Source organism: Centroberyx gerrardi, chromosome 18 (genome assembly GCF_048128805.1).
Source record: "Centroberyx gerrardi isolate f3 chromosome 18, fCenGer3.hap1.cur.20231027, whole genome shotgun sequence".
Lineage (NCBI taxonomy): Eukaryota > Metazoa > Chordata > Actinopteri > Beryciformes > Berycidae > Centroberyx > Centroberyx gerrardi.
The window spans coordinates 4662468-4679699 of record NC_136014.1 but is presented as its reverse complement, the minus strand read 5'-3'; the positions used below and the strand labels follow the sequence as shown (position 1 = coordinate 4679699).

Genomic DNA, 17232 nt, shown 5'->3' with positions numbered 1-17232 from the left:
GCCACGATGGGTCCATGCCAGAGTGTTAGAGAATACATATCAAATGCATTAATGGAGAATGGCCACTATCCTAAATGGAGTTGGCACATTCAGAAGCTTTCAAAAGGTTGCTCATTTCAAAAGGTCAGTTATTCAGAGCGAGCCAAAGAGCTAAGCAAAACACCTTCTAAGGCCTTGTTCATTATTTGGTTATATATATATATATATATATATTAAAAAAAACAACAACATCGTGTTTCGTGTTGTTTCGTAATAGAAGAGATGTGAAAAGTAGAGACAAATTGAAAAGATAGGTGAAGAGAAAGGAATGGAACAAAAGAATGAAAAGGAAAAAAAAAGATGGCAACTCCTCTGCTCAGTCCCTTGTAGAAAGCACTTAAGACGGACTGCCTTTGTAATGAGCCGAGTCGCACTGTACCGTGCCGAGGCGTCAATATGCCGATGCGTGCGGGAAGAGCCGACTCTCCTGAGTTCCCTTTGGCTAACGACGCTGGCGAATTAGAGGCGAGCGAGAACGGCTTTTTGAGTGGGGAGTTTTCCTCCTAGAGAAAGAGACAGACAGATAGTTATGGATGGGCGTCATTGGTGGGAAATTCCCTTCTTAACCCAGTTTGGGGTGGATGCATGTGAACGTTATAACTGAGTTATACCTGGGTAAGCTCATAGTCTGATGAATCCGTTTAAAGGATAACACTGGTGTTTTTTAATGCATTTCTTACCGTCAACAAAATCAACAATGCGTTTGCTGTACTCCCATTACTTTCCAACTTCCCACGTACCATTTTTAGCCGTCAACCCGGAAGTCATTGGCTCCAATTGTAAGCTTAAAAGCTTGAAATACAGCTCACAAAGACATAGTTTCAATTTTAAAAATCGCTAACTGTTACCATGAAAAGTCAGGCTATTGTAATTATTACCAAATCAAATTCAAAGGGGAACAAATTCTTCATTACGCCGGGGACTATTTTCAGTGCTACGGAACTACTTTCCTGAAAAGGAAAACATGTTTACGGTCGGCTTATTTAAGTTGTTTGAGGAAAAAGTCAGCCGGCCCGGTGCATCGCAATGATGAAATATGTTGCCCAGAGCAACAGCATGGCTCTGTGACGTGTTTTTAATCGTTTTTTTAATACAATGGAGTTCTATGGCTGCTGGGACATGGCTGCATTGGGCACCGGCTACATGAACAAGACTTGTTAGCAAAACAAAATCATTGCTGATTTTGTTATTTTCATTTGTTGACAGTATGAAATGCATTAAAAAACACCAGCGTTATCCTTTAAAGGATTAGTTAGGTGATTTTGGAACTATATACAATTAGTCTCTTACATACCTGTAGTACTTGGACCCACAGACAATATTGACTCCTGAGTCAGCTGTTTGCAGATATTTTGACAAACCCCATTTGGACTCATTGTTAACAGTTTCAACTGAGAGCTGACTCTGGAGCCAATACTCTCTGTGGGTCCAAATACTACAGGTATGCAAAAGACAAATTATATATAGGTCCAAAATCACTGGACTTCTCCTTTAAGATGCTTGGCTTACTCTCATATTAAACAGGTTACTGTGGGCATGGAAACATCTTACTGCTCTCACTTTTAGTTTACGCCATGTCAAACTAAGACTCAGCATTATGGGTTCATTCTGATGGTCACTTTTGATGAAAAGTATAATTTCCTGTAACATTAGATTATTTGTTAGGAGTGCCAATATGGCACAGATTACTACTGGGATCATCATTCTTTCCCATTATTACAGGTAACCTACTATTGCACATTCATAATGGTAAGGGGTAGCTGGTGGGAGAGATGCAATTATTTATAAAAATAGTTTCAGTTTACTGCTTTCTTACCCAGAGTGTCTTCCAACGAGTTCACCATCACCTTGTTCACTTTCAAAGTCACTTGGTCCGCTCTGAAATGAAAAAATTGAAGTGCACAGTTATTTTCAGCACAAGAACAAGTGGGTGTTCATGTTCATGCTCACTGGCAGCAAAAAGGATGCAAAATGGCTCGAGGATACTTTTGTTGTAAATGTTGGTGTAATGCTACTGTGGAGGCCTTTCTGTTCTGCAGAGGTTTCACTCTGCTGGTATTGTTGGCTTTAGATTGGAAATATTCCCAGACTTTGTTTTTGAAAGTCGTGGTCTAAATGACTTTTTTTGGCACGTCTGGCGTGTTCGGTTGTATTTTCATTCCTGTTTGTTTTCAATTCAGCCTTTTTTGGCTGTTGCTCCGGCCAACCCGACCGGGTCAGGGGCGTAAGGATGATGAAAAACAACGTACCCTTTGGTTTTCCGTACGGCACCAAGTCTCAGCAGAGCGGCCAGAGCGTTCTTCTGGAGGTCTGACGACAACACCTCGCAGTACCTTAGGCTGCCTGGGTAAAAAACACACACACACACACACACACACAATTAGCCCATTCTGTAAAAAGATGAGGTGAAAATCCTGGCAGATATAGTAAAAAAAAAGACAAAATAGTAGAGAAAACACCTGCTAGAATGAGCTTGACGATGAATTTCTGGACAGCAGGGATAAAGTCTTTTTCTGTCAAAGCCTCGGTGGCCTCCTCACACAGGTACCGACACACCACCTGGACACACACACACACACACACACACACACACACACACACAGAGTGAGGTAAAACCCTCACTGTGGATGGCTATCTGACAGATTAATGATGTGTTGACTGCGCCCTCTGGTGGACATCTGCTGTAAAGTGTGCATACACTTTTCCTACACAATCTCAATAACTGATGCTATGGCATTACTTGCTGATGCAACAACAAGAGTGATGGGTGTCCATGTACTTCTATTTCCATGTATATGCACACACAAGTACAGTATCCGCATGTGTGAGAGTGTGTGTGTGTCTCTACCTACATGCCTTTGTTAGACTAGATTAGATTCAGGTTTCAGAATGGCAAATTTAAGACTTGTTGAGACCTTTTTCATGCTACCTGGAATTTAATTTAAGACCAATTTAAAAATAAAAAATAAAGGAACAAAGCTGGCAAAAACAGCTTTAAGAAAGGAACCTGAAGTCCAATTGTGTTCAGTGTTGAACTAATTGTGTTTACTGTTCTGTATTAATTAAGAAAATTAACAAAAATTGGATATATATAAGAATAGAGCAAATGGGGTGGTATCAAACACAACACAACCAGAAGTTCTAACAGTAGACTGTGTGTGTGTGTCTAACCTGGTATCCCTGTAGGAAGGGATCTAGAATAGCGGTGAGGAAGGCCAGTGTTTTGTGTCCTCTGTCGGTCACCAGCACCTCCTGCTGGGAAACCTGCAGCACTCCAGTCTTTACCAGCAGGTAGCACGCCTCCTCGAAATCCTATGGAAGACAAACAACAAGGGTGGCATATTAGTGTGTGGTGTGGTGTGTGTGTGTGTGTTATAAGCCTCCTCAAAGCTCTGGTGAGAGAGACCAGACCAGAGCCAGGAAAAGCCTCTGAAACAGCATTTAGACCACGGGACACTAAAACTCTCCACTGAAGCCCGGGATAGTGAGAAACATATTCATGCCTGCTTGTGTGGAATCTGATCAAAATGTCTCATTAGAATCCATTCAGGTTAGGGTCTTCCTATAGACACCCACAGTATTTTTTATTCTGTTCTACAATAAATGTGTAATCAATCAAACTGCTTCATATGATTTTTAATAAAAGCAAACCAATATATTGGTTTAACCGTAGTTAGCATACCAAGCTTTGCACTGCATCTCCATGTGTATCTATAGGGGACATTAACTCCAAACTCCACTCCACAATCTGTTATCCTTTTGATTATTCGTCGTTTCATCCAGAACTCTCATTTCTCATTCGAATGACAAGTTGTGAGGGTTAAAAACGGAAACTGCCATTGCAATCGGACTTTGTGTCTGTGATTACTGTCATTCAGAGTGGTGTTCTCTTGTTGCACAGTTAATCCAGTCAGTGCCGGAGCGTGCCAATCAAGCACCCTGGCCAAAACTATAAATGCCACCCATCCACACGTTCTCTCAACTATTTCACGTAGGGTTGCCAACTCAATGTTATTTTGCGGGGGTGGGGGGGTGTTATACAATTTATATAAATATATGATTGTTATTGCCACACAATGACCCATAGCATCAATCAGTTCTCTCTCTCTCTCTCAAACACACACACACACGCGCACACACACACAACGTTACCATGCAAAACTAGAAAAATAGGATCATCTACTATGAAATTTTGCACTTTACTTCATTCCTGACATGTATTTTGTTGCCAAATTGCCATATGCTGTCACCATTACGCAATGCCAGATGCCAAAAACTATGTGTCCCTCTCACCATTACGCAGTGCCAAATGCGCAATGTGCATGTCCTGTTAACCATCACACACTGCCAATTGCTAAATACACAACCTACAACCAAGAAAAACAACACAGTAAATATGTAAAAAGCACATCCCAGCAAAAAGTCATGAAAATAAACTGCAAAGGCATCTTACCTTCACCCGAAGCACAACGTAGGCCTACCCGACGCACACACACATCGCCCTTGATTGGTTAATACATTACGCTAAATTCAAAACAATTTAGTAAATCCTCCCCAGTTGTGTCTCATGTCACTTAAATCAACACACGTTGTGTAATTTTTAGTATTACTTTACTGAAAGAGACTTAAAGCTACTCAGAGCTACTCGTCGGGAGCAGGTTGGGAGATAGACTGGGAGTAGAACTCAACCTGTTGCTGTAACTCAGTCTCAGTAAAACAAGGAGTACAATGTTCCAAAAGTATAGTAGGTTCATTTCTGTTTTTTCTTTCTTTGTAGATTGCGATAAATGTATTTATGCTGTGTCACTCAGTGTCACCCTAGTTACAATCAAATTAAGTGTGGGCAAATTTGGCGCCCCTAGTGGCGTGGCGCCCTGGGCAATTGCCCTGTCTGCCCCGCCCACGCGCCGCCACTGAATCCAGTGCATCTTTGACTACGTCACTCAGCAGACTTTGCATGACAACATTTATAAAGCTTTATTTCCAGTACAATACTGCACAAATGCTGCTCCTCACCTGCACAGTAGCTCCGGGACAGAGGATGAACTCGTTGGAGAACATGTTTCTCAGGAAGCTGAAACTGTTGTAGACTTCCTCTGGAAACACAAAACGATTTAGCTAAGAGTTTCACCCCCAGTACAAAGTGGCTATGAAAAGTATTCTCCCCCTTGAACTCATCTTGTGCTACAAAATGAGTTCAAAACACATTTACTTGGGATTTTTGGTCTATATATATTATGCATTCTATATTTTTAGGTAATAGTAAGACACTTTGAATGCATTTTCTTTTCAAAATTGCTCAAATTTTACCTTTCTTGCAAGGAAGTCTTATCTCAAGTCCCTTTGATACATCTTAATGGGATTTTAAGCTGTAGGGTGTTTTCTGCTTCAGAATACTGGAGCTCAGCGTTGAATACCTCTGTCACTTATCGTCACTGTCAGGTGAAAACTTTGTACTGTATTTCCAAAATGGCACTTTTTCCAGGAACTAAGAAATATAGCCTTGTTTTTAGCTTGACAACTATGCATGTTTGAGTTTATCCAGTGGGCTTTGAAAGGCTTTCAAAAGCCCAAGGGTTGTAGAGTCTTCTCAACCCATCCTTTAACTGAAGTTGCAACATGAAAATCATCAAAATTGGAATTATGAGGTTTTCACCTGACAATAGTGGTATGGATGGGATTTAATTAAAAAAAAAAAGAAGAGGAAAACTATCATCCTTGCATCATCATTGCATATAGAAGTACAGAGGGTGCATTATCAGTCATCTTTTTGAGTTTTACTATGGAAGTCAATGAAGAAACTGGACAGAAGTGTCTCGACAGTAATTGGGGAATAGGGAATCCTATTCACTTTCCCAGCCAGTTAGGAGATTCGAGCTCAGTTACCTTCCAATCACAAGCCTGTTTATCGAAGGCTCCCGTCCCACCATAATGCAACCATATTAGGTTTGGGGCGCTATTTGATAATATCAAATATCGCGATATTTTGTGAATATTGGGATATTTTCCGCAGTATCAAATATCCCCCCAGCACCAAGTATTTGCTTAGATCACAATTTACAACTTAGAAACCAATAATCTACTAGAGATAGGATAGTAAAAACAACAAAAAGCATCATGATATTACATTTTGGATATCACCCAAGCCTTCAACAGCAGTCTTAGTCTTACCTTTCTTGGCGGAGGAGGCGGTGTGGATGGCCGAGGCCAGCAGTGCCGGCCGCAGGAAGACGTGCAGCACCTGGTTCCTGTAGGAGGCGCAGGAGAGTACGATGACCGCCTGGCTCAAGAGCTCCTCTTCTGGGGTGGCGGCGCCACGAGACTCACCTGGCCCCACTGGTCCTCCTGCTTCCAGTCGAGGTTTAAAGTCAGTGGATGGCAAAAGACAGATGGGAGCTCTTAAATGAGCGACACAGTCAATGGCTAGATAAGTAAGAATTTATTTTAAAAAGTCAAAACTTGTTTCTTAAAGAGCAACTAAACCCCAAACCCAAATTTGTGGTGAAGCCTGAAACCTAATGGTGAAAAGTAGGGTACTGAACTGGCCTTCTGCTATTGGCTGGTCTTTGTGCCAGGTGATGTCACCACCTGTTGTACTCTCTAGAAGTGACATCACCTGGCCTAAAGACCAGCCAATAGCAGACACAGACACACTTACAAAATGCTTTACAAAGGACAACAAAATAAAACAAAAAACAGATCGAAAAGCAAGGTAAGAAACATATTAGTAATAAATACACACCTTGTTCTCCCAATGCCAGCCGGACCCGGCCGTCAGAGATCCTCACTAGACCTTGATGCAGGGAAAGACTGGAGGAAACCACCTCAGACGGAGGCACGTGGTCTGGAGGACAGACAGAAAAAAAAAAAAGAAATGGATGGATGAATGATGAGGGAAGGGGGGATGAGGTGAAGGAGGTAGGGAAGATCCAGAGGAGGAGCGACGAGGGAGGAATGAAGAGAAATCGGAGGGGCGAGGGGATGAAAGGAGGAGGGCGGGGGGGTTGAAGAAGAGAGACAGGAAGATGGGATGAAGAGAAAGAGGATCAAGAGGCGAGTTGTAGGAGGGAATTAAAGAAGAAGAAGAGAGATGAGGAAGCTGCATTCAAGGCATGTCTAACCAACCGATCCTACAAAGAAATACTTCAAGACTATAAATCAAGGATGTGATCAGGAAGACAAATAGCAGGCAAACAGTTATCTCCTATTACAGATGGATGGCAGCTGCATGTAAAACTAGAGGCGGTTAAGCTGCCTAATGTCCTGCCATAATCACCTTGATATTTCAAACATAACAAACATCCAATATGCAAATGTATGCAGAAAGGTAATCAGATCATCAGAAGTTTCTATCATGTATTGCTCTTGAGTTGTTGTGTCTACACACTGACAGACAGACGCCACCATGATGATATAATGTCCCACATAAAAATAAGTATGTAGGTTATGTGACTGTGAATCCGGATATATAGCATACAGAGTTGAGAGGTTTGGTTAGTGTTTGACTAAATGTTACAATGGTCAAGATGCATAATTTAAGTAATAACCCTCTTTCTATGCTTAGAATAACTGCTGTTATTATGAACATCGAAGTCTGTTAATTCCTGGGATATTCTGATATTCATGCTCTCCAAATCAGTTCAATCCATGCCTGCCCTTTATATTATCCTTTAATTAATTAACTTAAAGGATACGGCTGGTGTTTTTTAATGCATTGCTTACCGTCAACAAATCCTATGAAAATAACAAAATCAGCAATGATTTTGTTTTGCCAGCAAATCTCGTCCATGTAGCCAGTGCCCAATGAAGCCATGTCCCAGCAGCCATAGAACTCCATTGTATTTAAAAAATGATTAAAAACACGTCAAAGAGCCATGCCGTTGCTCTGGGCAGCATATTTCATCATCGCGATGCACCGGGCCGGCCGACTTTTTCCTTAACTTAATAAGCCGGCTGTAAACACTTTGCGATCTCAGGAAAGTAGTTCCGTAGCACTGAAAATAGTCCCCGGCGTAATGAAGAATTTGTTCCCATTTGAATTTGATTTGGTAATAACTACAACAGTCTGACTTTTCATGGTAACAGTTAGCGATTTTTAAAATTGAAACTATGTCTTTGTGAGCTGTATTTCAAGGTTTTTAGCTTACAATTGGAGCCAATGACTTCCGGGTTGACGGCTAAAAACGGTACGTGGGAAGTCAGAAAGTAATGGGAGTACAGCAAACGCATTGTTGATTTTGTTATTTTCATAAGATTTGTTGACGGTAAGCAATGCATTAAAAAACACCGGCCTTATCCGTTAACTACTTAACTAATTAAATTAACTAACTCCAGTTACTACCTCATCTCATATATTTTCAGTATATTTTCATTTTTGACAGAGGGAAATAAAGGTCATACATTACTTAAAGGATACGTTTGGTGATTTTGGACCTATATACAATTTGTCTCTTATATATATATATATATATACCTGTAGTATACAAGAGACAAATTATATATAGGTCCAAAATCCAAACCTATCCTTATTAACATATTAAAATGCTTCATTTGAATTTCAAGAGAGGCTAGCCTCTTGCTATTAAGCATGCTTGACCACACAGAGAGCCAACAGAATCTCTGTGATAACACTGAATCTGGTTGAGAGACTGGACCCATACCAGGCCAGTGGAGGAAGGCCCCGTATTCCCGGGAAAGGCCCCTGAGCCAGACTGCTTGTTTGGTCAGCTCTTCCAGCGCCATGCCCTGCTCCTGCCCCGCCGTCTGGCTCTGGTGGTGGTTCTGGAGCAGCAGGGAGACTACAAGGACCCAGGGCTTCAGGACCATGTTCTCCTCTTGGGCCCGCACCAGCCTGTAGGCCGAGTCGTTAACAAAGTCCTGGGTCTCCTCGCTGGCCCTCTTGGGGATGTGTCTGGAAATGTGAAGTTTTAGGGTCAATACATGTTTTTGAATTTTAACCTGGTTTATTACACCTGTAACGAACCTACGGAAAAGACATGATGCTTAGATTATGAAGATTATGACCCCCTTTCCACCTAGTATTAACATGCGTCCTGGATGACTGGATTGTAATTGGAGTAAAAACACATCAAATCCAGGTGTAAAAGCACCCAAACCACATCCAGGGGGTCAGAGATGTATTTTCCCACATTAACAACAAAGTGTAAGTGTAATGAGTCTTCAACAACCACATAACTAGAAATAAGTCTAGTGCACATCCAACCAGGATCCAACCAGGATCACGCAAATCAAACCGGCAGCAGGCAGCCTGGATAACATCCTTATCAAAAAAGGATTGTCAGCATACTAGTGGATGGGAAACAGGCGAGACGAGGTGTTTACTGGCAATTTTAAAGGAGGTAAACATTATGAGAGGATTACACATTTTTAAGTGTATGCCGGAGATGCATTTTAATGTTGGGCATAAATGTAATCCAGCTAAAATCATGTCTAGACGCAATCTGGATACGAGACGCATGTTAATGCGTGGTGGAAAGGGGGCCTGCATGTGCAGCTTGTAGTCAAGGATAGCACAGTGAGGGCCCATATTTGTAATGAGACCCTTAAGAGATAAATGACTGGAAAGAGAGGAGATGGAGATTAAAAAACATTTTAAGATTAAGGGATACACATGAGAGGACACCAATGCAGAGCTTTGATTCCCTGTAGGATCGGATAAGTGTACTTATGTTTCCATGAATTTGGTGGCATTCATCATTTTTCCCCACTTGTTTTTTTGTTGGCACTTTTCTCAAGATCAAAACTAAGAGGAATTTAAGAAAAGTTTTGCAAATGAATGTGTCCATGTAAACAGTCTTCCCAGTTTCTACTTTATCACTACTGTATTTTTTCTGTTTCCTTATGTTGCTCTACCTTCTGCAGCATCATGCAAACTGGTCTGAATTTGGCTCCGGAATATTTCAACTAGCTAGGCAACACTTGACTTATCTTCCCAAACACTATAACAGCTTCAATGGTGCACAGCATCACTTGGAAAAGAAGTTAAATCGAGCACTACTCATGCTGTATGAAGTATTCAAATAGCAATCAAATACTAGTTTGTCCAGGTATGCATGAGACAAACATACAAATATATAGTCTTGACTTAGCATTCCTTTACTGTGCGTTCACACTACAAGCACCGTGATCAACACGTCATCAGAAGTCAGCTCATTTCCTATAGAGCTAACAGCTATCAACAGCAGATTACCGTGCTTCCTTGTTTCCTTACTGATGTGATTTTTTTTTCTGTGAATAAAAGTTCTGCCTGGCAAGTGCAAAATGGACGAGAAGTTGATTCCAGCCATTCAAAGCTTCCCAGTTCTCTAGAAATGTTATTTGAAAGACTACAGGAAGAAAAAACACAAACATGATGCTTGCAGAATGGCTGCATCCATCATTGGCGTTGATGGTTTGCTTGAAAGTTTATTTTTGATTAATATAATGCTACCTAATTAGTGCTTTCCAGTTAGCGATGTGAACTCATGTCAACTCATGTGAACTATGTGACATTATGAAACGTAAAGCAAGAAAAATTCATGATTTACCTGTTTAACTGTAGCTGCAGACCACTACATATATGCACTCACAGCCTCTTGCACCTCCCCTAATCACTCAGAATAGAGTAAGCAACCATCAACCAAGTTGCTCACAGTGTGAACGCACGGGTAGACTGCACAGGTAGGAGACAGTTTTGATGGTAATGCTGGACAGGCGTACCTTGGCATCAGGTTGAACTGCCGGCGGTTGACCCTGCCCTGGGCTAAACTTCTGACCGACACAGGCTGGCCGAAGTACACGTGGATACTGCCGTAGTCTTCACTAAAGACCTTTCTGGCTTTAAACAGACCCTAGAAAAGGAGAGAGGGACAAGCAGAGCAGATGTAGTAATATCAGATGTGTGATCAAGTCAACTTTGCTCGAGCCCCATGTCAGTCTCAAGTCTTGAGGCACAAGTCTCAAGTCAAGTCTTAAGTCTAAATGTAGATTACCAAGTCAAGTCCATGTCATTAATGTCAAGTCTCAAGTCCAGTCCAGCATCAATTTAATATCTTAAAGAAAACTAAATATCTAGGACTTTTCAATGCAATATGGTTTTAATAGGATAAAAACTTGGTAAGAGCATCATGAGTTTGATTTCTATAATCAGTTTCAGCTTCAATAAACTCAATTCTTCTGATGGAACAAATCTCATCACTTTCAATCTAAGTCATTTACACAAACACAAGATCTTTTGTCAAGACTCAAGCAATTAAAACTGTGACTCGAGTTTGACTTGAGTCCAAGTCATGTGACTCGAGTCCCCAGCTCTGAGTAATATTGCATATGAAGAGTTTAGGACTCAAAGAAGCCACTAACCTCAGCTCATTGGCATAGTGCTAACAGGCTTCCATGAGTGTTCCATTACCAGTATTCGTTGGTGTCGGTTCACATATTACAATTTTTGTTTAACAGCTGATTTGAAGTTTAGTGACTCACCGAGGTGGACTCCTTGGGTTTGGGTACGCCCAGTAGCTCCCTGGCATAGAGTGTCTCCTCCAAGATCCTCTCATAGCTGATACTGACTGGGACCAAGTTGACATCAAACACCTCCCCTTTGAAGAATGGGTCCATCACTATATTAAACAGACCTGGAGGAAAGAGAAAGATGAGGATGACAGTAAGGAAAAACGTATTTAATGAAACATGTTGGTGAACAGATTCAACAACAGATCCTGCTTTTAAGACAACAAAGCATCCTGGGTCCTTCATCATTTTGCATTTCTATTCTTGCTTTACACTAATATTAGTATTTAAAAATAAAAGTAGTTCTGGTCTCCCAAACAGGAACTATCTCTCCTAAATGGTATTCCTCCGCTATGTTCTCTTCTATCAATAAAAATGCTATTTGTTGAAATTATGTTCTGAAACGTTGGACCCACAGTCAGTTGAAAATCACAGCAGCAGGATCTGTTGTTGAATCTGTTCACCAACGTGTTAAATGTCAGTTTTCAGTCTATTTTCATGGCCTCATTCAATCTGAACGCTACAAACTCGTCCAGCTGCATCCAATCTTGGTGATTAGTTTATATAGTTCATGATGTCCATGATGTATTTTGCAAATAAATGTAGTTAAGCTGTAAGTTTACTTGAATTAGTTAAACTGAACAGGCACATACTGGACCCTGATTGGTCGACAACAGCAGCTCCTCTAATTCAAATGAGGTAAACCTGCTGAGTGGACGCTTTCCAGTTCAAATGCTGCAAACTGGCCTGATTGGAAGGATTTCAGGAGTTGTTTGGTGAGGAGAGCCAATCAAGACCAAGTCCAGGTGTGATGCGTTTACTGGAGCTAGTCTGAAACCGCCTGTAAACATTTTTTTGAAATGCTATAACTTTAAATTTAACCACTCAAACAAAATCAGATTTTAACAAAGTCATCATTAAACACCTTTAATCATATTTATATAGATACAGAAAAAAATGAATTCCTATATTAGGGGTCCTTTAATTCAGCTGCTGAGAAACACGTCAAGAGTGATGCTGATATGTTGCTCGTGGGAGAGAGATCCTATGGTTGTTTTTTATGTATTTTTTTTATTTTCATTATTTTATTCATTAAGCAACAAGTTGGTTATGTGTAAAAATAGTTTATTGCAGTTGTTGTGGAAAAACTGCTTTCAAAAGTTAACAGCGCGAGTTCTTTCTTTCTGCATTTCATGAAAATTTGTACTTTTTTTTCATGGAGTATTGCAGAAAACCTGTTTTTCTAACTGCAGGCTTTTGACCGGTGACTTATGGATTATGATTTTTTTTCATGAAAAGCTCGTGGCTGTTGTTTATGTTGTTCTTGTCGCCTTACCTAACTTAGGAGTCAAAGACTTGCAGGTTCGGCTTCTGGTCCCCTCTAGGAAGAATTCAATTGGTGCAAATCCATTCTGGAGTGAAAAACCAAGAGACAGAAAATCATAAATACTGCTTTACCTCTTCTTCCATTTACATCTACAAAACAAAGAGAATAATTTATATCCCATGAGTTCAGCCACACAATCATGATTATCATGATTTCATGAATTTCATAAGTAGGTTTATTATATGAAACAACATCTTGACTAGGGTGCTCTCTACTAATAGATTAGATGAATAGTTTTAATAAGAGTAGGATGGGTACATAACAATGCCACAGCTTGTCAGTCCATGAGGCAAAAAAAAAAAATTGTCACTCCCATAGCAAAAGAGTGAGACATGTAAAAGGAAAATAGTGTGGTTACCCTGAGCATGGTCTGGACGTACTCGGAGAAGACGGCCCAGTACAGCTTGTCTCCGCCAAAGGACCGGCGGATGAAGAAAGCTCCGGACATGCGCAGCATCTCCCCAACAAACTTCATCGCCATGAAATCTGCAGGGAGGCAGTCGGTCATTTCGTATGCAGACATGTCAGATTCATAAACACAGGTAACGTATGATCTGGATCCTATTACTGTGCTGCTGCAATGAAAAGGTTCCCCCAGAGGGATAAGAAAAAAAGAAGAGTGTGTTTTCATAGAGATCTGGCAAGAATATGAGCACTGGTCTAGCATCACTGATATGATCTCATGACCATGTAAAAGACATGGAATTTCTGAACTTCTCTGTTAAACATAAATAATAAAAAGTAAGCAATATTTGTTATTGACTGGGCACTGTGGATTTGACCAGGATTGGAAAGAGAACCAAAATATCCTACTCCAGTAATAGATCTGTTACTTGAATCTTAAGTACAATTGGTGGTGTAAAAAAACTCCTTAAGAAAAAGTAAAAAGTAGCACAAATGTACTTAAAGTTACAGTTACTTAAAAAAAAAAAAATGTTAATACACATGATATTTCACATGTAATGCAAAAAAAGGACGAGAGGACCGAGTTCGAACAAAGTAAAGCATAAATTGATAATAATTTGGGGATATGTTAGTGATGGTTTCTGTACAGACTGACCCTCTTTTCTTCACCAGCATACTTAAACAGTGTTTTCAGAGCAGTAAATCTAAATGGACCAAGACCATAGAGGAGGGCTGGGAAGGTGGTTTGAATGTGATTCTGGTGCAATGCTAATGGAGAGTCTACAGAATCTGTACTCTGTGTTGCATGCAATTTAAAATGTACAATACTTAAGTCAAAATACACTTAAGTAAAAGTACTCAAAAAAGTGCAAATACACAAAAAGCTACTCAGTTACAGTAACACAAGCAATTGCTGTTTGTTACTCACACTTTTGGCTTTGATCCTTGTAAAGTCTCTCGGCTAAATGCCTAAAATATACAATATAAATGCTGTTGTTCTGGCCAGTGCTCACCCATGCCGGCAGCGATGACGGGCAGAGCCAGGTCATAGGTGTACAGGATGTACGACATCAGCAGGAAGTCCATGTAACTGCGGTGACTGGGCAGCAGTACCACGGGGTGCTCCTGAATGGCCTGCTGGAGCTGACAGCAGAGCGGAGAGCAGAAGAACGGATATTTAGGTTGAGGTAAGGGCTAAGGTCAGGGTTAGTTTAGAGTCAGAGCTTGGGTTTAAGGTTAAGGTTAGAATTAGGTTAGGGTACAGGTTAAGGTTAGGCATGTAGTGGTGACGGTTAGGACATTTACATGGTCACGTAACAATGCAAAGCTCATTTTTTGAGTATATTGGAAATGCCCCTCCACCTGCTCTTCTTTACAGCCAGGGAACCTATGTAGAGGGTCTGGTCTAAGGCAGGGGCATGCAGTCTTCATGCAGGCAAATCCACAAAGGCTTGTGGATTTCACAGTTGTTTTTTTTCCAAAGTTGAAGTTTGCCACTACTGTTGGAGCAGCTGAGAACAGCACATCGTTCTACCTGATGTCCTAGACATCGTTTTTTTGTCAAAGTTGTATAGAAAAAAGGTAAATAGGTGTAAAATCTTCAGGAGTTTGCATACAAAACAATGTTATTACGCAGGTTTAGTAGTGAGATGCCACTGCAGTAATGGTTTACTTCCGCCTACTTCCCCGGATTTGTGTATAAAAGTAGACACTGTAGCCATTTTTAAATACCGCACTTAAGGTCACTGGCTTCAGACTAGTGGCTTTGCTGCCCCCTTGTGGATAAATGGGTTATAACGTCAGATGGGGTCAAGGAAGCCTCAATGTGCCAGGTCTCAGTAAACAGAGAGAGAGTACTGAGAGAGAGCATTGAGTGTGTGTGTGTGTGTGTGTGTGTGTGTGTCTGTTACATGTGTGTATACTCACTCTCTGGATGCCCTCCTCATTGACACAGATGCTCCTGAACAGGGCTTTGAAGGCCTTGCTGAGCGTGAAGGCGAAGAAGCGAACGGTGCTGAGCTGCTGGCGGTGAGCCATCTCCTCCAGGATGGCCGACGCCTCCTCCTGGATGACGTCAGCGGCCTCGCCCGTCTCCTTGGAAACCTTGAAAATTAAAACATAAATGTTATCCTTACAGTAGATTTCTGAAAACAATTAAGTTTTAAAGTTTCCACTCTGGTAGATTTATGCAGGTGGCTGAGAAAAACTAGAGCATAACACAGCTGAACACATAATTTTTCTAACCCTCCTGTACATAAATTGTGTTTTCTGATATTATAAATGTACAAAGGAAAAGTATGTTGTCTGTCACTCTTATCTGCACTGTTTATATTTGCAATAACCTCATTTTAATTGTGTACTTTCTAGGAATTATGGCAATACTTCCCTATAAATTTACTTAGCAATAAATTGTACATGGCTCTACCCACTTGGACAGGGTTTTATCAAACTTACCATAGAAACTACAAAATTGTTTCTATGTAAATTGAAGGAATATCAGTATATCAGTCATGTAGAGAGAAAGAAATTAGAGTGAGACAACACTTTAGATTACAGAGAGCTGTACAAATTCCTTTATACTGTATGAGACTTGAGTTATTTTTTTTCTGAATCATGATGAACTTGACCAACATTAGAAAGTGCACAAATTTACCTACTAATCTGCCATCTGTTGAGTGTCACCTGTTACAAGTCAAACTATAATCCATCAGCTATTGATTTACCTGATCGATGACATAGTGCAGCTGATCGGACTGCAGCACCATGGTCTTCAGCAAGCTGGCTTTGCAGGGAGTCACTCCTTTGTAAAGGACTGGGGCATAACATCTGAGGGCATATCTCAGGTCGCTGGAGTTCCTCCTCTCCTCCAGAATGTCCTCAAATTCATCTCTTTTCTTCAGCATAGGGTCCCTATGCTATAAGAAGGATGACAGGGTTGAATAATTGACTGGGTTACAGTTTAAACAGTCACTTAAAATAAATCACAACAAAACTACATAAAGATGGCATTGTCACAAACACAAAAACACAGACAGGAACTCCTGCACACTTTGAGTTCATCGTTATCTAACGTTTCTTAACTAGCCCCAATACGTGCCATTCTCTTGTATGAAGGCATAGTTATGACGAAGTCCATTCAAAACTCTCGCAATTAAGTGTGGTTTTGCTTGTTGGCAGAAGTACCTATCTCATGAAATATGACTCAACGAATATTATAAATGACGAACCACTTCGGCTTACATATAGTTCATCAAACAGCACATATTTCAGCCAAATTTGGACTTTTAGAATTGACTCGCCTGTTGCCACAACCTTCTTCCACATACACCCCGGGGCAGTAGCGAGCGAACCAATTAGCTATACAAGTCGAAATTTTGTTGAAATAAAGTGCTGCTGTGGATTGCATGCATGCCGAAATGAAGAATGGCTCCTATCGATTTGGAAATGGTCTTAAGTCATGTTGTAGGGGGCACGTGCCTTTGCCGATAATCATTAAACATTAAATTGCCAGATTATTGAATGAAGTTTGGCGCCACACTCGCTACAGGAGAGAGAACGGCACGTATTGGAAAACGTTATCTACAATTTATATTCTATTATGCATGTTCTACCATAGCTGACTGTGAATAAGGTATTCAAATGTTTCATTGAAATGTCAACTGTCAAATGTTGGTGGGCAGGACAGCTGTGCTGAGCGAAGTTAGCTTAGCCGTCTGGCTAGTAACGCATACCTACCGAATAAGGAGATTTGGATGCCATTCTTCAGTACAATTTATAAAAACATAGACGCTGCATTCAATAGAGATATGAGTGCAAAATATTTCTTCCGCTCCAACGACTTGATATAATACTTTTTGAAGATAACAGCATCTGTACTTCACATGGGCGGTGTCAAA

At 40.7% G+C, this 17232-nt stretch overlaps 1 protein-coding gene across 2 annotated transcripts; it reads right to left on the bottom strand.

The window, feature by feature from the left end:
- Positions 1 to 256: 256 nt before the first annotated feature.
- Positions 257 to 17231, bottom strand: gnpat (glyceronephosphate O-acyltransferase). Of its 2 annotated transcripts, none has more exons than XM_071906847.2 (17): positions 17072 to 17231; positions 16060 to 16251; positions 15263 to 15439; positions 14350 to 14479; positions 13290 to 13417; positions 12881 to 12956; positions 11518 to 11669; positions 10759 to 10889; positions 8700 to 8950; positions 6782 to 6883; positions 6211 to 6387; positions 5056 to 5135; positions 3211 to 3351; positions 2499 to 2598; positions 2289 to 2382; positions 1856 to 1917; positions 257 to 542 (listed from the first exon to the last, which is right to left on the bottom strand). In XM_071906847.2, exons 1-17 carry the CDS (start codon positions 17093 to 17095, stop codon positions 499 to 501), a joined length of 2061 nt encoding a protein of 686 aa, XP_071762948.1. In that variant the 5' UTR covers positions 17096 to 17231; the 3' UTR covers positions 257 to 498. The 2 variants fall into 2 exon arrangements, with proteins under 2 accessions (XP_071762948.1, XP_071762949.1); XM_071906848.2 differs by having other exon boundaries at positions 6211 to 6384.
- Between the last annotated feature and the right edge of the window lies 1 nt (position 17232).

Excerpts from the sequence above, each read along its gene's own strand:
- gnpat (XM_071906847.2), bottom strand. The coding sequence starts at position 17,095 with ATGGCATCCAAATCTCCTTATTCG. Across the intron at positions 2,599-3,210 it reads CCTTCCTACAGGGATACCAG|GTGGTGTGTCGGTACCTGTG; the intron begins GTTAGACACACA and ends GTGTGTGTCCAG. Across the intron at positions 543-1,855 it reads CTCGTTGGAAGACACTCTGG|GAGGAAAACTCCCCACTCAA; the intron begins GTAAGAAAGCAG and ends CTCTTTCTCTAG.